At 57.8% G+C, this 21,590-nt stretch overlaps 1 protein-coding gene across 3 annotated transcripts; it reads left to right on the top strand.

Annotated features, from left to right (window-relative positions):
- Nucleotides 1–233: 233 nt before the first annotated feature.
- On the top strand, nt 234–10,487 carry SLC35C2 (solute carrier family 35 member C2). 3 transcript variants are annotated; one of them, XM_043883753.1, is made up of 10 exons: nt 234–349; nt 2,774–3,136; nt 3,457–3,607; nt 4,404–4,467; nt 4,978–5,050; nt 5,583–5,751; nt 5,837–5,920; nt 8,181–8,356; nt 9,469–9,598; nt 9,944–10,487. In XM_043883753.1, exons 2-10 carry the CDS (start codon nt 3,017–3,019, stop codon nt 10,072–10,074), a joined length of 1,098 nt encoding a protein of 365 aa, XP_043739688.1. In that variant the 5' UTR covers nt 234–349; nt 2,774–3,016; the 3' UTR covers nt 10,075–10,487. The 3 variants fall into 3 exon arrangements, with proteins under 3 accessions (XP_043739688.1, XP_043739687.1, XP_043739689.1); XM_043883752.1 differs by lacking the exon at nt 234–349 and adding an exon at nt 930–1,019; XM_043883754.1 differs by lacking the exons at nt 234–349; nt 4,978–5,050 and adding an exon at nt 930–1,019 and having other exon boundaries at nt 4,385–4,467.
- Nucleotides 10,488–21,590: the final 11,103 nt, after the last annotated feature.

Genomic DNA, 21,590 nt, shown 5'->3' with positions numbered 1-21,590 from the left:
AATTTGTAAGTAGGTGACCTTTTCCTGGCTGCCAGTGGTGCGCAGGGCTCTTGCAGCAGGCACCTTGGTTGACCAGGACCTTGGTTGATCACAGGAAACACAACCAAGGGGGATGCTCAGGCCGGGCTCCTGGGGAGCCAAGGCGCGCAGCCTGCGGTTTCACAGACCGCACGGGAGGACCAGTCCCCGCCCCCGCCCCGCCCCCGCCCCCGACCCCGCCCCCGACCCCGCCCCCGACCCCGACCCGGCCCCGCCCCCAGCGGCTTCCGGCAGAAGCGCCCCCCAGTGGCGGCGGTCGGCCTCGCACTTCCGGCAGGAGGATCCGGGCCTGCAGCGCCGGCTGGGCGAGGTGAGTGGGCGCGCGGCGGGCCTTCCGCGCGCTCCCGGGGTTGGAGGGGGACCCGGGCGGGGCTGCGAGCGGGGTCCAGGCTCGGCGCCGCGCGCCGCGGCCGCGGGGCCGCTGGGGTCCTCCTCCTCTCGGGCTTCGGTATCGCGGTCGTGGAGGGGCACGGGCTCCGCGCTCGCTCCCCGCGGCGTGACCCAGGCGGGCATCACGCGGACCGGGCCCTGCAGTTGGAGAGGCCGCATCCCGCCGTGGGGTGGTTGTCGGGGGTGGGTGGTAAACACGTGGACAAACAAGGAAACGTCAGGTAGTGGGAGGTGCCACCAGGATTAGACGCCCCCCTCCCCACACCCCTACCCCGCCCCAGGCCCCAAGATGTTCAGCCGAGCAAGGATCTGCGGCCGCGAATACAAAGGACACAGGCCTGATGTGTTGGACGAGTGGCCAGGGGCCAGCGTGGCGGGTAGAGGGTGGGGAGGGGAAGATGAGGTTGCAGAAGCGGGCAGAGGATGGCAGGCCTTCCCCTCGGGTCTGCTGAGGAGTTGGGATTAACCCTGTGAGGGCCTGGTCTGCTTTCTGTGCCCAGGCCACCTCTGCGGCTGGATGGCGGCCTCCAGACTGTAGGAGGAATTGGAAGCAGGGACACCAGTGAGAAGCCTCGTTAACTTTCGAAAAGGTGCTCCCTGTGGGCTGGGGTCCTCATGGGGACTTCCCAAAGGTGGCGGGCCTGGGCTGGCTCCTTGAAAGAAGGGCAGGATTTGAACAGTGGAGGGAGCGCGTGCATGGCAGTGTTGGGTGGAAACCAGTCCAGAAGCAAGAAGATGCAAGAAGTCGATTCCCAGCAGGGTGCAGATTGCCCTGGTGTGGGGGGTGTGGGGCACGTGAACCATGGAGAGGGAATGCCTAGTGCCAGCAGGCCCGGTTGCCTGTGGGACTTAGCAGTCAGTCTCAAGGAGGAGCGGTTTTGCACCTCCCCCCCCCACCCGCCCCAGCCCTGCCACGTTAACAGTTGGCAACATCTGGAGACATTTTTGGTCATCCCAACTTGCAGGGAAGAGATGCTTCAGACCCCTAGTGCACAACGACCAGGGATGCAGCTAAACATCCTCCCATGCACAGACAGGGTTTCTCCCAGCAAAGAATTATCTGGCCCCAAATAGCACTGATGCCACAGTTGGGAAGCCTTGGTATAGAGGAAGGAGCGTGGGCCTGGAGTTCTGTCAGAGGTGGGTTTGGTGCCCGCATGCTCCACTCTCTGGCCATGTGAAGGAGTCTGACGCGGGGAGCACAGGTTTCCAGAATTTCCTGAAGAGAACCACAGCCTCCGGTGTCCTTTGGGCCAGGCCTTGCGCCAGCTCCCACAAGGGGGAGGGGACATGGTAAGCCAGGTTCCAGAGTACAGAACTGAGTGCTTTCCTTTCAGAAAGGACTGGAGTTGGGGGAGGTAAGATATGTCTGATAGGAAGGCTTCCAGAAGGAGGTGGTATTTCAGCAGGCAGGAGCATGGGGAAGGAGAGACACATGGATGGGGCCGCAGGTGGGTCACACTGGACCCGGGTCCGCCTGGTCTCTCCCCCACCCCAGCCTGCACGCTCTGGACGCTCATTAGGCTTGGCTGGATTGATAAGGAGGCAGGGCTTGGTTTCACTGCTTTTCTTTGGCTGAGACTTGAAGGCAGGCACCACCTTTTTGGAAGTGGTTGTTAGAGGCTAAGGCACAGGAGGCATTAGTTTTCTGGTTCATTTTCAACGCCTCCAAGACCAGATCATCCCCCGAAAATCACGTGCCCTCTCTCGTCGAACCACATAGGGAACACAGGTGCCAGGTGGCCATAAGCTGTCGTGAACACCACGCCTCCTGTGTGCCTGGGGCTCACCGCCTGACGACGGGGCACACAGCCGGCTCTCAGGCCTGGCACACGAGTGATGACGGAGGAGTAGGGGAGCAGCTGTGTCTCGGGGGGCCTGTGGGGGCAGCGCTCCCCCGGGAAGAGCCACCTGAGCTGATGATCAGTAGGACCTGCGGAGGAAGGAATGCAGGGTGTGCAGAGCGTTTGGCTCCCTGGGGCAGCAGGGGAGAGCCCTGCGTGTCTGGGGAGAGGAAGGCCCTGGGTGAGACAGGGCACCCAGAGCCCCGCCACGGGGCAGGCCTCCTTAGCCACGGGAGGGTCTTGATCTTGCTGTGAGAGCCCTGGCAGCTGCTGAAGGGCTGCAGCTGCTCTGACATGATCACATTTGCATTTTGAAAAGGTCACTTTGGTGCAAATTCATGGAAAAGAGCTCAGGGTGACAGGAGAGTGGAGGTGACAGGTTGCGGGGAGTCCCACGGCCCGGTCAACCCCTGCTCCCTGCAGGCCAGGGCCGGGGTGGCTGCGTCGGGTCACCCAGCCCCTGCCCCCGCCAACTGGCGCGACCCTTTTCCTCTTTCTAGTCTCAGCGCTGGGGTCCAGCGAGCCGCATCTGCCATTGATCATGGAGAGGGTCGGCCTGAGCCACCAGCCCCGAAGGTGAGGACAAGAAGACGGCACCTGGGGCTCCGTGGAGGATTCCAGATCATGGAAACGGCAGCCAGGAGGCGTGCTTGCTAAAAGTCACGGGCCCAGCCCCGACCGGCCCTTCCTGCGGGGCATCTTCCCGAGAGGTGGTTGCCACCCCCGCCGGCCAGCGTCCGCGGATGGGGAGGTGCGCCCCCGACGTGGCCTTCGTGTGGAGGGCGGTGCTGACCCTGGGGCTGGTGCTGCTCTACTACTGCTTCTCCATCGGCATCACCTTCTACAACAAGTGGCTGACCAAGGTGCGCGGGGGGCCGTGGTGCCCCCTAATATTTAGCAGCAGGGAGGCACGGGCTTCAGCCAGCCAGCCTGGGAGCCAGTCCACACCCGTGGTGGGACAGGGCCTCGCCGGGGAGTCCCCTGAAATACCGGGATGGAGGGGCATCAGGAAAGGGGGAGACTGGGGAGTGAGCCGGGCAAACTTGGGTGTCAGAGGGCCCCTCAAACACTGCAGAGCCCCCAGAGGCCCCTGAACCTGCAGCCAGGCCAGCAGGGAGGTGGGGGGCCGGGGGCCAGGGTGGGTGCTCACGGAGGCACCCCGCTCTGTGCTTGGGCTCCCCAGAGCTTCCACTTCCCCCTCTTCATGACGATGCTGCACTTGGCCGTGATCTTCCTGTTCTCCGCCCTGTCCAGGGCCCTGGTTCAGTGCTCCAGCCACAGGGCCCGCGTGGTGCTGAGCTGGCCCGACTACCTCAGAAGAGTGGCTCCCACAGGTGCGCGCCTGCCTGCGGGCTGGAGGGAGGGGGCCGCTCAGAGGGGAAGGAAGGCGGGAAGCTGAGCCCGTCTGGGGTCCCTCCTCTCCTCGTCCTCCCCACCCCCGCTGTTGCCTCGTCTCCTGGGGGGGATGCGGTGGCTCAGCCTTCCCCACCCTTGAACATGTGCATCACGGCCTGGAGACAGTGGTCAGAGGGCGCATCGCGGCCAGCCCTGCGCCCGGCACGGGAGCCCACGGAGCCCAGGGGAGGGCGCCAGCTGGGGGCCGCGCGGGAAGGCTTCCGGGCGCGGGGGGCTGGGGGCTGAGACCTGGCTGGGGCGCGGGTCCCCTCAGAGGGGAGGCTCCCGTGTGCCCGGGAGAGGCTTGGTGCGTGGGCAGGTCTGCGAGGGAACTGAAAGTGTCTCCGGAAGCTGAGGACTCGGCTTCGTAGCCGGGAGAGGAAGCGGAACTGAGAAGGCAGCCGGCTCAGATCCTGGAGGACCAAGTCCTGGGGGCAGGGGTGGGGGACTGTGTGGTTCATCCCTAGGGAGGCGGGAGCCAGTCTGCAGGGTTTCCAGTAGTGGGTCCTCAGGATCCGATGAACACCCGCTCCCTCATGGTAGGGGCGCGGCGTTCCTAATATCCAACAAGTGGGAAGTTAAGACAGTGGACTGTTGGCCCAACACTGGAGCAGCCCCCTCCCCTTTAGCAGGGTGGGGCCAGGAGTTAACCCTTCAGTTGCTGGGGGGAAAAGACAGCTCCAGGAGGGCTCCTGCCGGGGCGGGGTGTCCCACAGGTGCCCCGTGTCTCCGCAGCACTGGCCACAGCGCTGGATGTGGGCCTGTCCAACTGGAGCTTCCTCTACATCACCGTCTCGCTGTGAGTCCTGGGCCCCTCTGGCCGTCTGTCCAGCAGGCGGGGGCGGGGGGCGGGGGCTGCACCTCCTTGCCAGGCCCCTCCTGCCAGTGGGGAAGGGGGCACGGAGGGCAGAGGGAGCAGCTATTGCGTATCTCAGATTCTGCACTTCAGCGAGCCCCGTGTGGCTGCCCCCTCTTTCTCCATTTCTCTCTTCCCTCCTTAGTCCTGATCTCCACTAAACAGCAGGTAAATCACAGGACTCGGGAAGCTCAGTTATTTTTTCCCCTGGTGATAATCAGAGGCCTCCGAGTCAGAGATTCCTTCCGACTAAAGGTCGAGTGTCAACCCAGAAGACTCGGGCTGCCTTCCTTTGGTCTTTCGTATCCTGCGGGGCCTGCGGCCCTCAGGGAAGTCAGGGGGTCTCCCCTGGCCTCCTCCCACCCCCTGGTAGTGCCGTGTGGGCTCCTTTCCTGGCAGTAAGTCGGCGTTGCCGGCTCCAGCAGCGCGTCACGGGGACTTCTGCCCTTGCAGGTACACGATGACCAAGTCCTCAGCCGTCCTCTTCATCCTCATCTTCTCTCTGATCTTCAAGCTGGAGGAGCTGGTGAGGCCCCAGCTTTCCTCGCGTCCCGCCAGCCCCCACCGATGCTAAGAATAGAAAGAGGGAGCTGTGCGGTGGCTTGTCCCTGCCTGTGACCAAGGAGGCAGGCCCAGCTCAGTGGCGCTCTGTCCCTGGGGACAGATCCGGGGCACTGCTGGAGAAGATTTAGGAACCGGTGTGGCAGGAGCGGTGACCGCAGGAGACAGGGTTCAAGGACACGGGGCTGGGGCAGTGGGTCCCGGGGGCTCCCCGCTGTGCAGCTGGAGCCCTTCGTTTGCTGGGTCCAGGGGGGCGGTGGGGCCATGTGCGGCCCTCGGACCGCTGTGGGACAGCACTGCCGCCATGAATCAGGGTCTGGGGTCCGTGCCAGCCGGGTGTCAGCCCTGGTAACCCCGAGGGGAAGGGATCAGCCAGGACCCCAGGGTGGGGCAGGTAGAAGGATGCCTTGACCCAGGGGCAGCCAAGATGGTCAGTGACCCCCAGACTCCCAAGTGTGATGAACTCGAGACCTGCCTCTCCCCCCCTCTGCTTTCAGCGCGCGGCGCTAGTCTTGGTGGTCCTGCTCATCGCCGGGGGCCTCTTCATGTTCACCTACAAGTCCACGCAGTTCAACATCGAGGGCTTCGCCTTGGTGCTGGGCGCCTCGTTCATCGGCGGCATTCGCTGGACCCTCACACAGATGCTCCTGCAGAAGGCGGAACTTGGTGAGCGAGGGTCCGGGCCGCCAGGCAGGGTGGAGGCGGGCCGGGCCGGGCCGGGCACGATGGCTCACCCATGTCACTTGTGCAGGTCTCCAGAATCCCATCGACACCATGTTCCACCTGCAGCCGCTCATGTTCCTGGGGCTCTTCCCTCTCTTTGCTGTGTTTGAAGGTACGTGGGGTCATCCACCTCGGGGGACCTTGGCTCAGAGCTCTGATCTCTGCTCGGAGCCCAGCACTGTGGTCGCTGCGGAGGTTCCAGAGATCAGTGATGGTGGTCCCGACCCTGGCAGTGCCTGGTTTGGGGGCTGGCCAGACCCTTAAACCAAGGGGCTAGAATCTCGCAGGATAAATGCTCCTGAGAAATCACATGTAAAACACACCAGGCAATAATGATGGTGAATGCACACAGCCCTAAGGTATACTAGGGCTGTTCTGATGGTTTTAAACATATTAATTCCTTTAATACTCCCCCAAAACCCCATGTGCCAGTACTAGGACTGCTTCATCGTGCTGATAAAAGAAACTGCGGCAGAGAGAAGTCAAGATAGCCTTGCCCAAGGTCCCGTAGTTCATATACAAGCCAGCCCCTGGCTCTGGAGTCCCTCTCCTAACCACAATGCCCTCTTTCTCTTAGTTTAGAGCACAGAGTCATGAGTGATTCCAGAACGGCGGGGCAGAAAGGCAGATTGAGGCTTCCCAGACAGTGAATTTTTGGAGAATGAATGGGATTTTGACCCCCTGATGGGGGCGGGCACCCCCGGAACTGGGAACAGGAGGTTCAGACATGGAGAGGTGTGTGGGATTGGCTTTGGCTGTTTCTCAGTCAGGCAGGCAGCAGGGGAGCGAGGAAGGGGTGGGTGCGCATTTCCTTCCCCCCTTCCCCTCTCCCCTCCCAGGGAGGAGTTAGAAGGATGTGTCTAGCCTAGGCTAGGCCAGGGCAGGGGGTGTGGGGGAGGGCCACCATGTTCCTCTCCCTGAGGCTTTGAAATTGGTCTTCATCCCCTGTCTGTTTATCCTTCCTCCCAGAGTCCCCTCTGTTCTCAGGGTCATTACAGAGAATTCTGTCCCACATCCATTTAAGTTTCAAGCAGTGAAGCGTCTCAAACCTCTCGGAGAAGATTATTCTGCAGCCCCGTTGTCCAGGAAACTTGTGTTCTGCAACCTCTTTTTTTTTCCCCCTTTTAAAATCTCTCTGCATCCCTTCCTTCTGCCCCTCACCAAGCACCACACTGTCCCTCCCTTCCCGGGTGTTTACACCATTTCCCCATCTCTGCAAACCCGCACCCGAGAGCCCCTGGTAGTCATCACTTAGCAAAGCTGCATGGATTTAGCTTCTTTAATCTTTTCTGGTAAATTAATCCCCCAAGCGCCTTCATTACTTATGTTGCTCTTCCCCGAATTCCCTTCAATTTGCCAACGCCTTTGCAGTGCTGCCGAGCCTAGCGCCAGACAAGATGTCCTGCGTCGGAAGGCTGTGTGCCTAGGGGGCTCTGATATTCTGCATCTCCTTGGTGCTTCCCTCCAGAACCCTCACAGGGCTCGGCCAGCCTCCTGCTCCCACGAATGTCCATTTGCCATTCTGGGGCTCACCTTCCCACCAGCTTCTACCCTCCAGGAGCCTTTCCTATTCTCTCGGGTGGGCAGTGCTGGAGGGCCAAGGTCTTCCAAAAGTCTGGGCACACCTTGGTGTGTCGACGCCTGTGTGGGTGTCTCTGGAACAAGGGGCCGTGGTTTTGTCGTGTCTTTGAACGTGTGTGTGTTTACTTTTTGAGAACTGTTCAGCAAACTATACTGTCCGGTCTAGTCCCTGTCGTTTTGTCAGTGGGGAAATGGTGGTCCAGAAAAGGGCGCATGTCTCGGCCAAACCCCACAGCTCTGTAGTGAAATGGAGGTTTGTGTGGATGGAGTTTTGTCCCTGGACCCACCTGAAGTGGAGGGCCTCCTCCAGTGGCCCCGGGCACTGACAGTCCTCATGTAGCGGGTGCCCCATCTCTCTTTGGCCCATGGGGTCTCACAGCTGCCAAAGCCACAGGAAGTCACCCCCCACCCCCCGCCACCTCCTCCCCAGAGACGGGTGGTACATGGGGTGTGAAGGAGCAAGGCGCTTCCACCCGATGCCCCTGCAATACCAGCCCCCAGCCTCCAGTGGCTCAGAAGCCTCCATCACTCCCTGTTAGGATCCCTGGCTTGTATCACCCCCGGGCTCCCTGGCAGCTGGCCCTGCTTCCGGTTTCCCCAAGTCCCCGGCCATCTGCGTGGGATTCTCTGACGCCTCCTATCCCAGAACTCGGGGCCTCAGACAGGCAACAGGTGCAGGGAGGGTGGGGTGCAGCCGTGGCAAATCACACCCGACGGCTGGGTGGGGTGAGGCCGCCCAGGCAGGCACACCCAGGACGTGGCGCCCCGCTCTCTCCCCCCGTTGCTTCCAGGTCTCCATTTGTCCACATCTGAGAAAATCTTCCGTTTCCAGGACACAGGGCTGCTCCTGCGGGTGCTCGGGAGCCTCTTTCTTGGCGGGATTCTCGCCTTTGGTTTGGGCTTCTCTGAGTTCCTCCTGGTCTCCAGGACCTCCAGCCTCACTCTCTCCATCGCCGGCATTTTTAAGGTACAGTCTTGGAGGCCACCCCAGTCCTGTCTTAGAGGGGAGTTCCTCTCCGACGGGTGTCCTAGCTCCTGCTTCCCAAAGCCCTGCAGGGAAGAGATGGAAGTGCCTGTCTCACCTGGCAGCCCGTCCATCATCACCACGGCCCGGAGTGGGGGCGGGGGTGGGGGCAGCCCTGCTTCACACACGGGGAAACAGACATGAAGAGCTGCCCTCACCCAGGGATATACAGCTAGCAGGCGGCTGAGCTGACTCCACTAGGCCTGGGACATGTTTACATCTTACCAAGAAAGCCAACTCTGGTCATTAGGCAGCAGCCTGGAGTCAGGATTGAGAAGCCCCCAGTCAGACTCATCAGCGTAGGGTTCTGTGCATGGCAGTGATTGATTGACAGTGTCTGCCAGGAGCACAGTGAGGGATGGTTCTATCACGAGGGCTCTGTGGCTGCTGATCCTGCCTTTACCGCTGTCTAGGAGCCCCTAGCCGTCTCCTTGCATCACTTCTCCCCTTCCTCCCCGCATCATCACTCACTGCTTCCTGCTCGGGGCCGTGGACAGGCAGACCCTGATCCTGGAGCACTGTTCCCTGAAACCAGCCGGACAGGGCTCCCCCAGGGTCTCGCCCACCCAGTGATGATGTGTGAGCCGTGTTTCTCAGGATGAGTCATCTGATCAGTGCCCTTTGCACCCAGTGCTTACGAAGAACCCCGTGACCAGTGTGACTGCACCCCACCCCCGCCCCAGCAGCAGAGGCGCTCCGTGCACAGGTGGTTCTGGAAGGGCAGCTGTCCTTCCTGCCTGTGGACGTGGCCGCGGACTCGCTACCCTGTGTCCCCAGCCTGGATTCGGTCTGCCTCTTCCAGTCCAGACAGAATTCTGTGAAAAGCAGCTCCCCTCTGCTCACAGTAACAGAGCAGGGGAGGCCTCAGGCTGGCCCCGAGCTCAGGGAGGCTTCCCCCTTTGTGCTGCAGGGAGTTTGGGCAGGTCTGGCTCTCCCCTGCAGTTTGACGGCCCCGTCCCCCCCACCCCCCCTTCCTTGCCAAGGATCTCCACACACACACACCCTCCCCACCCCCCAGCCCTGAGCACGCCCCCTTCCTGCCTCTCTTCCTGCAGGAAGTCTGCACTTTGCTGTTGGCAGCGCATCTGCTGGGCGACCAGATCAGCCTCCTGAACTGGCTGGGCTTTGCCCTCTGCCTCTCGGGAATATCTCTGCACATTGCCCTCAAAGCCCTGCACGCCAGAGGTACCCGGAGCCCCCTTTCAGAGTTCTGTCTTCTGATGACCCTCTCCCCCTGGATTTCTCCTCTACCCATCCCTGCCGGGAGGAGGCAGGTGGCTCTCGACACCCCTCCCCGACTCCCCTGCCAGGGCATTTGCAGTCCGGTCTGCTCAGTTCAGCTGCCCCACGTCCTGGCCATTCCTCTGATTTAGGGAGTTTGCCTGGTGATTCGGCCACCGCCACTCTGAGAAGTCACAGGGGTCATCTCCAGGGAGCGGGTGGGGGCCTGGGTCCCTCGTCAGGCTCTCCCGTCAGGCCGGGGCAGACAGACCCTTGCTGGGTGTATGACGTGGCTGTCTCTGTCCCCAGGCGACGGCACCCCTAAGCCCCTGAAAGGGCTGGGCTCCAACCCCGACCTGGAGCTGCTGCTCCGGAGCGGCCAGCCGGAGGACGAGGACAACGAGGAGGAGGAATACTTCGTGGCCCAGGGGCAGCAGTGAGCAGCCAGGGGACCAGTCGGCGGCTCAGGGACCTGGGTGGTTCCTCCCGACCGCCAGGCAGCAGCGGGCCCGGCGTCTCCCGGGCCGGGCCTCGGAGGGCATGCGACCGGTGGTGGGGCCGGGGCAGAAAACTGGTGCACCAGGTGGGCATCAGGCCAGCCTCGGGCCTGGCCGGAGCGGGGGCCCAGCGGCACTGGTGTCGCGGCAGGAGCAGGGGGCTGTCTCAGCCACTTGGGCTCTGAGAGCCAGGATGGTGGTTTTAGAGAGAAGACAGGTTTCCGGGGGCCTTGGCTTGAACTGCAGTGCAGTTAGGGACGGGAGCTGGGGACGCTGGGGCCCCCGTCACCTGGAGAAGAGTGTCCTTTCTCCGAAAGCAGACCTATTTATAGCTTGGAAATAAAGGGTTTCCGGTCCACTGGCTACCTTGTGTTGCCTGGAGGTGTGGGGGCAGGGGCCCGGCCTCTCCCCCTCCGCCTCCGTCAGCAGACTCGCCCTACTCCAGGCCGCCCGGGTCTCTCGTCTCCGGTCAGAGCCCCAGGGCCCTCTCTTGGGGCCCTGCCGCACCCGCAGGCAGCAAAGAACAGGTACTGAGTTTCACGTTCTGGGGGCTCCAGTGTTTTCACAGCCTGATTTGAATATTGACTCGTCATTCACTGTGTGACCTTAAGCAGATTACCTAACCTCTCTGAACCGCAGTCTTTTCGTCTGGGGAATGGGGATGATGGTTTTCTGGGAGTTGTTCTGAGGACTGAGTCAATGTTGGTAGCAGATCAAACGTTATTTACGCGCATATTCTGAAAGACCTTTGACAACCATGGGGCTAAGACTAAGTGAGCAGGCGTGCTAAAATTCACGGCCCGCGCTGTGTGTCTACGTGTGTGTCTGCGGACATGTATGGAAGGGTTATGGGCCTCTGGGACCTGGGCCTTAGGCCCACCTGCCCTGGACAGGTCCCGCCTGCCCACCAGTCTGCAGTCTTCTTTATAAAATAGGGAGGGAGGAGATGAGATGCGGCCTCTCCTCTGCATGGCTGCCCTCCCTGGGAGCGGGCAGGCGGGTGGTCCTTGGGGCCCCCGTGCGCCCAGCACTCACAGCAGGTGGCGCCACCGCACCAGGCTTCGGCTCCCCGCCCATCGCCGGGCACCGTCCAAACCCAGGCAGAGTCCTGGGAGGAGGACCCGCCCTGGTGCCTCCAGGTAGAGGGACTTGTTAGGAGTTGGTCTAATCAGATCAGAGCCACGACAGCCCCGCACATCATGCCCAGGAGAATGTTAATATTTTAGAAACACAGACTTTCTCCGTGAAGGACCAGATAGTAAATGTTTTCCGTTCGGGGGCCATATGGTCCCTGTCGCAGCTCCTCAAGCCTGCCTTTGTAGCAGGAAAGCAGCCACAGACAGAGGTACAGAAGCGAAAGGGCGGGACCGCGTTCCAGGGAACGCTTCCTGCAAAACCAGGATTCCACCTGCTTGCTGGAGTTTGCCAGCCCCTGCTGTAGAAGGAGCCTTAAGAACGATGTAAGTCCCACGCTCAGTCTTACGGCTAGGGAAACTGAGGCCCAGGAGTGAGCAGTGAGTAGCCTGAGGCCCCCAGAGCTTCTGGGCCCAGGAGGAATTAAAATCGAGGTCTCCTGCCGCCAGCTCAGCTTCACAACGCAGGCTTCTCCCGCAGATGGAGGAGGGCTCCCCTGAGGTGGTGTCTTACCTGGTTCCTGCACCTCCACCCCGCCCTCGGATTCTGTAGGCTCAGAAGGTAGGATTAAAGGAAGCTCATGCTCCACACCGCTGATGTGAGGAGAGCCAGCAGACAGGAGGGGCCGGGGCCTCCGCCTCTGCCAGGGAACCTGCTTGGGATGCAGGATGCTTGGGCAGTGGGGAGAGGCTGCCAGAGCCCTGCTGGCTCAGGTGGGTGAGAGCTTCCTGTCTGCTCCCCGCTCCATCTCCCTCTCCCCGCACAGGGAGCAAGTGCTGTCTGGTGCAGTAATTACAGGGTGCAGAGCAGGGGGCCCCACTGTCAGCACGTTGGGTTCAGTGGCAGCCCCTCACTTAGCGGCAATTACCAGCCAAGCCTAGAGGGGGGCTCCGCTCTCCTCCTCCCCCTACTGGGCCCACCCAATCGCCTGGCCTCCCAGGTCAGACAGCGTTCCCCTCGGCTCTGAGCCCCGGGAGCACCCATGCCGTCTGCAGCTATTGCATCTCAGGGCTGCAGTGTCGCCATGGTAACTCCATTGCGCGCACAGGTTGAAGGAAGCTGAGGATGTGACTTGTCTCCAAGGCTGTGGCGTCTGTCCCCACGAAGCCTCCAGCTCCAGTGCTTCTGCTGAGGAGGGAGGAGGGGAGGAGGGCTGACCCACAGGTTCGAGTTTTAAGTGCTTACATGCCCACTGCCTCTCCAGGGGCCTACAGTGGGAGGAAGGTTAATGCCCCCAATATATGAGCCTGTCTGCAGTTGGGGGCGTGGTAAGGATGAGAACAAGCTGGAGTTTGCCTGTGGGAGAAAGCTGAGACATCAGGCTGGACCGGGAATACCCTCATCTTCCTTCTGGTACCTTTTCTGCCAGGAGGGCTTAGGGGATCACATCTTACCTGTTAACACTCCATTCTGCTGAGAAAAACCCAGAAGTTCCAGTGGCTTGACAGTGAGTTCCACTGCACCAAGTGAATTGTCTTTGTGGAACTTGCCACAGCTTGCTGCATCATGGACTAAGACTGAGTGGGGTCCCTGATTTGCAATCCAGAGAGCTGAGAGTGGGGACCCCCAGATCATCTATTGGGGCCGACAGCATTCGGTGAGCGCTGGCCGCATGCCGGACACTGCTGGACCTGGGACAGAGACGTGTGTCCTTGGAGAGACGGCAGATGGGGCCATCATTTCTCCCGTCCAGGGAAGCGTTGAGGCACAGTGGATGAAGGAAATGGGGAGGAGAACACAGTGGACATTCACCAGGCACCTTCTAAGCCTCACATCAGTCATTTAATCACTAACAACCCCAATACAGTCAAAATTGATTGTACCTAATTTCATTGCTGTGGAAACTGAGCTCATAGACATCGAGCATGATAGTGCCTAAGAAGGCAGCCTTGGGACTCCACCAGACCTGGGTTCACATCCCTCCTTGGCCCTGGGACCAGCTGTGTGTCTCGGGCATGCCGCTGATCCCCTCTGAGCCCATGTCCTTTTCTGTAAAGATGGAATGATAATATATATCTCTTAGCGAGAGATGTTTGTGATGATGAAGATGTTGTGAAGATGAACTCGTGTATGTAAAGCAGTTAACACGTATGGGGGACACAGTAATAACCATTCAGCAAACGTCAGCCATGGGGATGCGACACATAACTGACCTGGATGACAAAGCAAGTGAGTGGCAGAGCAAACATTGAGGTCCTGGCCTTTCGAGGTCACTGTTCCTGCTGCCGTGCCTGGGACAGTGGAGACACTTGACAGATGTTTGTTTCATGAAGGAATTTCCAACAGTGGAAACTGAAGCGAGGTTTTCCCCAGGTTCCGAGGACTAGTCTAGCTTCTAGATGATCTGCCGAACAAGAAAAGTTTGTGCCCTTACCATCACCCATCCCTGCCGGCCTCCCAGCCATCCCCTTGAGCCTCCATCCTAACCACACAGCCTTGACATCAGCCGGGCCCCTTTGACCTTGTTTCATAGTAACCAATTAGCTTGACTTCTGTTCCCATGGTTATGCACAGTTTCGTTGGCAACTAGTACATTTCCCCAGAAACAGGCCCACAAGCCCTAGTCCAGCTGGCATCATGCCAACGGGTTCATCTTTTTCTCCTGGATATCTGATGAGAACTCTCCTGCTGGGCCAACAGAGGAACAGAACAGAGAAGCAGGAGGAAATGCATTCAAATGCATTCAATAACTGTTTCTGGAGCTAGCCCCCCCATGCCCTGCCCAGCGAGAGCTGCTAGAGATACACAAGGCGTTATAGATGCTGTTGCTGTCCTCAAGAAACTTCTGCAGGGCTTTTAAATCTAATGGGTTCCCTGGGAAGTATACCCAGAGGTAAAGATTGAAGTCCAAGATGTTATTTAGAGAGGGGGCTTGGAAAAACACCTGCGGAAGGGAGGCACCTGGAGGCAGGTTTCAGCGGAGGAAGAAGTCAAGCTTCAAGGCATGTGTGACAAAGGCCTCAGTCAGCCCCGTGGGGAGCTTTGGAGCTGGGATGACCCTGCAGAGCTGTCCCAAGCCAGGGTGAGAGAGGTTCAGGCCTTTGCGCTTCCACACTGGTCTGTCGCTGGAACTGAGTCTACCCTGGAAGGTGGCATAGCCTTGGATGAGGCAGTTTTCTTCCAGTCAAGACAGCCCTCCAAAGAGGGCTGACCATCCTTCCAGCCACACTCCCAGGGGATCGTGGAGTAAGTCTTTCATTCCCAAAGGGCGACCTGCAGCCTATCACAACATCCACCACACGTCTGGCCCAAGGTCACTCACCTCCCTCGCCCCCAAGCACAGCCAGGAGCCCTCGTGGCGGGGCTCACACCTCGCAGTGCCCGCCTTCCGCTTGTCTGCTCTGCGGATGACCAGGGATCCCTGAAGAGGAAAGCAACAGCTAACATGTTCGTTCATTTTCTTGGGGGAGGGTTTCTTAACCCCCCACCCCCCGCCCCGCCAAAGATTAAGAACCACTAGTCCAAGGAAAGCCAGACTTATCCAAAACTTCAAAACATCATCAGAGATGCACACTATTAGTGCTCAGTGAATACGAGTGGATGGATGATGGATGGGTGGATGGATAAATGGGCGGATGGATAGATGCCATTACAAGACGGTGTGGAAGGTAGAGAAAAGGCAACCAATTCTGCCTGGGGCAGGAGGAGAGCAAAGATCCCCAGGAGCAGCTGTCCCTTTTGAAGTGAGCCTTGAAGACTGGATAGGAGTTGCCAAGCAGACAAAAGGAGACAGGCATACCAGGCTGGGGGAAGACCAGACGCAGGCCCAGGTGTGAGCGGAAGGGGGCCGGTGCGTTTCACCACCACGGGAATTAGCTCTCCGTGGGAGGTCACAGGTGTGCACGGGTAAGGTGGGGGGGGGCGGTCTTCTCCTTTGAAAAGCCCCCAGGTTCCAAGGAGGTGTCTTGATAGGAATTGCTCAGGTTGTTCTTGAACAGGGAAGTATCTCTCCTCCTCCACGCTGCCAACACTTTATCTCCAGGTGGGAGGGTGGGGGAGGTCCTAAAGATAACCCCACCCAAGCGAAGGGCATCTGGTCATTAACCACATCTTTTCCCATCCTTTTTCGCCTCTGCAGTCCATGCCTGGGAGGTCAGTGTTACCAGTCGCCCCACTTTGCAGAGGAGAAACAGGCTCCCGGGACCAGGTTACTCGCCCAAGATCACTCACCTCCCTTGCCCCCAAGCGAAGCCAGGATTCCTCACGGCAGGTCTTTCCACGTCTCTGCTCTGCAGCCCTCTACTGGGATGCCAGGAGTCTTACCTGCCTCCTGGGATTCCGCCCTTCTGGTTAGCGACAGGAAGAATTGCCCGCCGCAGGGGGACCAGTGGCCTGGGGGCAACCGCATTCTGCTGTCCATGTTTTGCTCTGGGAGGAATCCCCCACTGCGCCAAAGCCTCCGTCCTGTTCCAGGGCTGCTCCATGAATTAAACATGCCCCCGTGGTTAACTCAGTAATGCTTTTATTAATAGTTAATTACTCAACGCGCACTGGGGAAATGAGGCTCACTCAGGCCTCTTAAATTAAGGCAGTGATCTCGTGAAAGAAGCCAATGGGAGTTCATTACCCCCTCTGTTGCCGCGCCCCCTGGCTGGCCATTTAGCAGCGCTAAACGACGGGGGCGGGCGGCACCTTCTCCGGGTGGAGGTGGGAAGCAGCGGATGAACTTACTCCGGTTTCCTCGGTGGAAGGGCCTGGGCTGGGTGTGGCGAGACCTGTCGATGTAATGCGCTGGCGCTTGTCATCGGCCTGTGTTCCTTGTCACTGCGCGGGACTCAGCGCGGGCCCCCAAGGGACTCCGGCCCGGGGCAGGGCCCCCTGTCCCAGGCCTGGCGGAGCAGGTCTCAGGCACTCCGCCTGCGAGCCGCGGGCTCCCTCCCCCACGCGGTCTTTCTCATTTCAGCCCTGTCAGGCTTCCCCGGCTGGCTTTTTGTTGTGGCTGAAGGCAATTTCCCCTCCTGATTTTGCGGCTGAGCTGGAGAAGGGGCTTGTGCTAACCTGGTTTCGCTTTTCTAAATTTAACTTTCTCCCATGTTTTGTTACCCCAGAGACAGAAGCCCCTCTGTTTATCTTCCTGGGGAATGAAAGCCAGCCTCTGCTTTGAACCTACTAGGTGCCAGGAGTGGCCCCGCCCGCCCTGGTTTCTGTCAATTCGTTCTCAGGTTCAGCTGTGCCTTTGGGTCAGTGACTGTGCCTCCCTGGGTCTCCATTTCTTCATGTGAAAATGGAGATCATAATACTGCCTGCGCCTGGAGTTACCCTGATGATTAAATGAAGTAATAGATGTAAAATACTTTGAATACTGCTGAATACATAGTAAGTTCTCTCTAAGGGGCAGCTATTATTATTATCTCTACAACTGCGCTGCCATTTTACAGATGAGCAAAGTGAGGTTTTAAATCTTTGTTTTGATCTGTTTGAGGATGCTGGACCCAGAACTTCATGTGGCCAACACTCATCACTTCCCTTCTGTGGAGGCCAAGCCGGGCGTCAGTCTCTCCTCCAGAAAGGCACACTGGCCAAGTCCCAGCAGCCAGGAAAGATGTGTCCCTGCCTGTGACACAGAGCCCTGCCAAGGCAGTCCGGGCTGAGACACAGGAGTGCAGACGCTGTCGCTGGGCCAGCTTGGGTTCAAATCCTGGCACACCCACTGGCTGTCACGTCCATCCCTGCAGCCCCAGCTTTCACTTTGGGCAAAATGGGATCCTGGTAGCACCTACCTCCTTGCATGGTCATAAGGATTTCTGCTTAAAAGTGCCTGACACCCCGTAGCCTTCTCCGAGAGCTGCCTGCACCTGGGCTCACAAAAAAACCTCCCTCCCAAGGTCGTTGGAGGCCCCCATGGAGATGATGGCATCCAACTGCCTTCAAGGAAATTGTGCAAGAGGCGAGCTGCTGGTGTTCTCTGCTCAAAGGCGGAGATTTTTGGAGAGCCTCCGAGGTTAAACAGGCTTCCCAGGTAGCTAAGTGGTAAAGAATCTGCCTGCCATTGCAGGAGACACAGGAGATGCGGGCTTGATCCCTGGATCAGGAAGATCCCCTGGGGGAGGAAATGGCAACCCACTCCAGTAGGCTTGCCTGAAAAATTCCACAGACAGAGGAACCTGGTGGGCTACAGTCCAGGAGGTCACAAAGAGTCGGGCACGGCTGAGGCCCGAACATGCATGCCGAGGTTAAACACTCGAGGTTAAAACCCCACGGGTGCGCTGTCCCTGGCCTGACAAGGATTCTCCTGGGACTAGTGACACAGAGGGTTGGGGACAGGTGGCCTCCTGAAACCCACTCAGGCCACGAATTGCCTTGCAGGCGAAGGTCAGCCTCTCTTCTGTGAGCCCACCTCCAAACTGCCAGAGCCACACACACGGGCAAGGAGTCCGGGCAGGAGCTTGAGGAGTGCAGTTCCAGGTTCACCTATAATACGCGGCGTCAGATTTAAATGTCACTGCTGCAGGCAGCTGACCCAGGTCCCCAAACAATGGGCCACGAGGGCCGCCTTCGCTGCCTCTCCATCTTCCTGGCGGTGGCTGACCAAAGGGAGGGAGGTTTGGTTTCTTAAAAAACTAAACAGTTGTTGAGCACTCTGGTGTTGCCTGGGCAACAGCCGAGGGGGAGAGAGAAGCATCTTATTGTTTAAAGTTATTCTTGCTCGATTTCAAAGGGTTGTTCTGAAAAGGCCCGAATCCTCCAAGCAGCCAGGTTGGTCCTCTCTCTCTCTTTCTTCCTCTCTCTCCCCTGGCCCGGCCGGCCATGCAATCCTGGCTCCTGTCCTCCGTCAGCCCGCAGCCCCGTCTTCCCAATCGGGGGCTGTGGGAGGGGTCCTGGCCGTGCTGGACATCAGGGCCCGGGAGACAATTCCCTCCTGTCCCCCATGTGTTCACCCCCCGGCCCAGGGGCCTTGTGTGGAACAAACACACGAATACCAGGCCGGCAAGGAGGATCCCTGCCCCCCCACTCCACGGGCTGCTTTTCCAGCCACCCGACCTGCGATACGGACATGAGTTTGGCTCCGTGACTCACGAGTCAGCTCACAGAGGTGCCTGAACTTGGTGGGGTGGGGGCGGGAGGATTCCCGGCCATATAACCCAGAGGTGGGCATCTCGGTTCTCAGGCTCAGCCTGGGCAAGACCAAGGTGACTCTCGTGCCAGGTCATTGCTCAGGAGCCGGGGCTGAGTGTAGCCCCGTGCCCTTCTACCCTTTGAGTGACACTGTTTTGGAATTGTTTACGCGTCTCTCTTCCCCATGAGGCTGTCAACTCCCTGACAGCATAGCCGCATCTATTCATCTCTGTGAATTCTTGTAAGCTGCCTCAAATCCTTTCAGGAGCAAGGCAAATTCTGACAATTTACATGAGACAAACACATATTTTTAATTAAAACTGTTTAGATAGTGAATACATACATACAAAGCAAAATTCAAAGCTCAAAAGGAATGAATACCCATGTCTCCTGCTGCCCTGTCTCCCTCTATGGGGACAGCCATGGTTTTCTTCTGATGTTTCCTTCTAGAGAGATCCTACTCATATAGAGGCAAATGGGCATCACATAAAATATATTAGTCACATCTCTAGCTCCTGTGTCTAGCACAAGGCCCGGAATACATAGATGCTTGCTAAAAGTATGTCAGATAGCTGGACATACAAACAGATGGATGGATGGATGGATGGAGGGTTGGGTATTGCATGCATGGATGGATGGTTGGTGGATGGATGGATGGATGGATGGATGGGTGGGTGGATGGACGGACTGATGGATGGATGGATGGATAGAGGGATAGACTGATGGATAACTGGATGGATGGTTGGGTGGATGGGTGGATGGATGATGAGATGGATGAGATGGATGGATAGCTGGATGGATGGTTGGGTGGATGGGTGGATGGATGATGAGATGGATGAGATGGATGGATAGCTGGATGGATGGTTGGGTGGATGGGTGGATGGATGATGAGATGGGTGAGATGGATGGATAGCTGGATGGGTGTGTAGCTCTTGTACTGTTAGTTCCCTTTTCCCCCAGATGTCTGAGTTCCCTGACCAGGAGTTCCTTGAGAGAAACACGGAGACCCAGCATCAGACCCATTGGCCTGTGTTCAGATGGAGACATTTAACAGGTAGTTGGACTGTGGCTGTATCAGTTGGCGTCTTATTTGACTGCTAATAACAGAGATCTAACTACAATGGCTTGAGTCCATAAAGGTTTTCTTTTTCTTTTACGAGTTTGATAGGGGTTCAGCCCTCAATGATACCAGAGTTTGACGAGTTTGATAGAGCCCTCAATGATACCAGAGTTGGGAAAAATGAACAGGGAGGAGGCACTTTCCTCTCATCACTCTCCACTGCAGGACTTCACCCATTTAGGACCACAGACCTCTGGGCCTCTGGTGAAGCCTATGGACCCCTTCCCAGAATAGCCTTTTTAAATACATAAAAGATACATAGAATTACAAAAGAAGCCAATTATACTGAAATAGGGAGGCACTTGTGGTAAAGAACCCACCTGCAAATGCAGGAGACAAAAGAGATGCAGGTTCAACCCCTCAGTTGGAGAGATCCCCTGGAGGAAGGCATGGCAAACTCCAGCATTCTTGCCTGGAGAATCCCATGGACAAAGGAACCTGGGGAGCTACAGTCCAGAGGGTCGCAGAGTCAAACACAACTGAAGCGACTTAGCAAACTGAAATAGAGTTTTCAAAATATTTACAAATGTGTGATACAGCCCTATAGGTGCTTCTCTATTAACGCACTAGATAACAAGATCTAGTGACACCTCTATTAACTCCCACAATTTTGAAGTGCCGATGAGTGTCAATGATATTTTAAAATGTCTGCAACCGCTGTAATGTGATAGGATATATCTGATTTCTGCTGGTGACAAAGTCACAGCGTTGCCAGTACCACACGATGTACTGCCCACACTTATAATTGAGGAGAAATGCTATATTTCATGAAACAAGTGAAATAAAAATGTAAATTTCCCCCTTTTGATTTCACTGACCCTCTGAATTCTGTCTGCAGCTCCCTTGGAAGAGTCTGGTTTGTTTTGATTTTGGTTTTCTTGAAAGCCCTTTTCTCTGTCTGACACTACATATTTATTTATTAATAACTTGCTGACTGTCGGGTCTGTCCAGGAGGGCAGGGGTTTTATCTGTTCTACTGCTGTATCTCCAGGATGTAGAGCACTACCAGGCACATAAGGGATCAATACCTATGTATTTTTAAATAAATAAAACAAGCAGGGGATGAGGCTAGAGAGACTGGGATGCTGGAGGCAGAGCTGAGGGACCTTGAACGCCACACTCGGGCATGGCTGTGACCGGCAGTGATGGACTCACCCTGGAAGGAAGGATGCAAACTGGGGAGATGAGAGATGGCCCAGGCTGCATTCCCGAGGCAGCTTTGCGAGAGAGACGCGCGGGCATCAGCGGTGAATGTCAGCAGCCACTTCACTCCCTACCTCCCGGCTCCTCCTTTGGCCCCACCCACCCAGATATTAAACAGGAACTTTGAAAAAGCGATCAGTTCCTCCATGTTTCCTGGGCAATAAAGACACATCAGGGGCGCTTCTACTTGGCGGTCCATTGGCTAAGACTCCACATTCCCAATTCAGGGGACCCAGTTTCAATCCCTGGTCAGGGCATTAGATCCCACGTGTCACAAGCAAGACCTGGCACCGACTGAAAAAGGAAAGCCATACCAGGCAACAGGACTGGGCCCATGGAGCTAGGGAGGCAGGTGCGAGGCTGGACGGGTGGGAAGAGACTCCAAGGCAGCTTCTTCAGGTGGGCGCGCTGATGTGTCAGACCCTGGAGTTGTTGAAGGGTCACTCCTCCCAGACAGCAGCTGGCTATTCAGAACCAGGGGTTTCCTAGCAACTTGAGAATCCAGGGAAAGGACAAACTTCTGGAGTCAGCCCTCCTTCAGCCTCTTGCTCCTTAATTGCACGCGGTTGAACAGGTCACATACACGTTCTACACCTCTGTCTCCGCATCTTGAAAATGGGGAGAGGGGATTGAGGATTCAGTGGGGAAAGTGATGGATCTAAAGCAGCCAGCTCCATGCCAGGTGCGTGACTGACGCTCAACAAACCACTGGCACTGCTAACACGTGGCAAACGACAGGACAATGGACCCTAGTCCCTCACTGCTCGCTTTCCTGAACGATCCGCTTTATCGTCCAGCCCACAAATGGGGGGGTTGGATGATGGGAGGCAGGTACCAGAGGAAACAAGTCCTTGGTGGAGAGAAAACGCAAGTTCAGGAGTTAGGCAGCTCTGAGTTAAAATCCACTGAACATCAGTTTTCTCATCAGAAAACAAGGCTGGAACCT

The sequence above is a fragment of the Cervus elaphus genome, chromosome 23 (genome assembly GCF_910594005.1).
Source record: "Cervus elaphus chromosome 23, mCerEla1.1, whole genome shotgun sequence".
Classification (NCBI taxonomy): Eukaryota; Metazoa; Chordata; class Mammalia; order Artiodactyla; family Cervidae; genus Cervus; species Cervus elaphus.
This window is presented reverse-complemented; position numbering and strand designations above follow the sequence as displayed.

Excerpts from the sequence above, each read along its gene's own strand:
- SLC35C2 (XM_043883753.1), top strand. The coding sequence starts at position 3,017 with ATGGGGAGGTGCGCCCCCGACGTGGCCTTCGTGTGGAGGGCGGTGCTG. Across the intron at positions 4,468-4,977 it reads CTCTACATCACCGTCTCGCT|GTACACGATGACCAAGTCCT; the intron begins GTGAGTCCTGGG and ends CTGCCCTTGCAG. Across the intron at positions 5,921-8,180 it reads TCTCTTTGCTGTGTTTGAAG|GTCTCCATTTGTCCACATCT; the intron begins GTACGTGGGGTC and ends CGTTGCTTCCAG.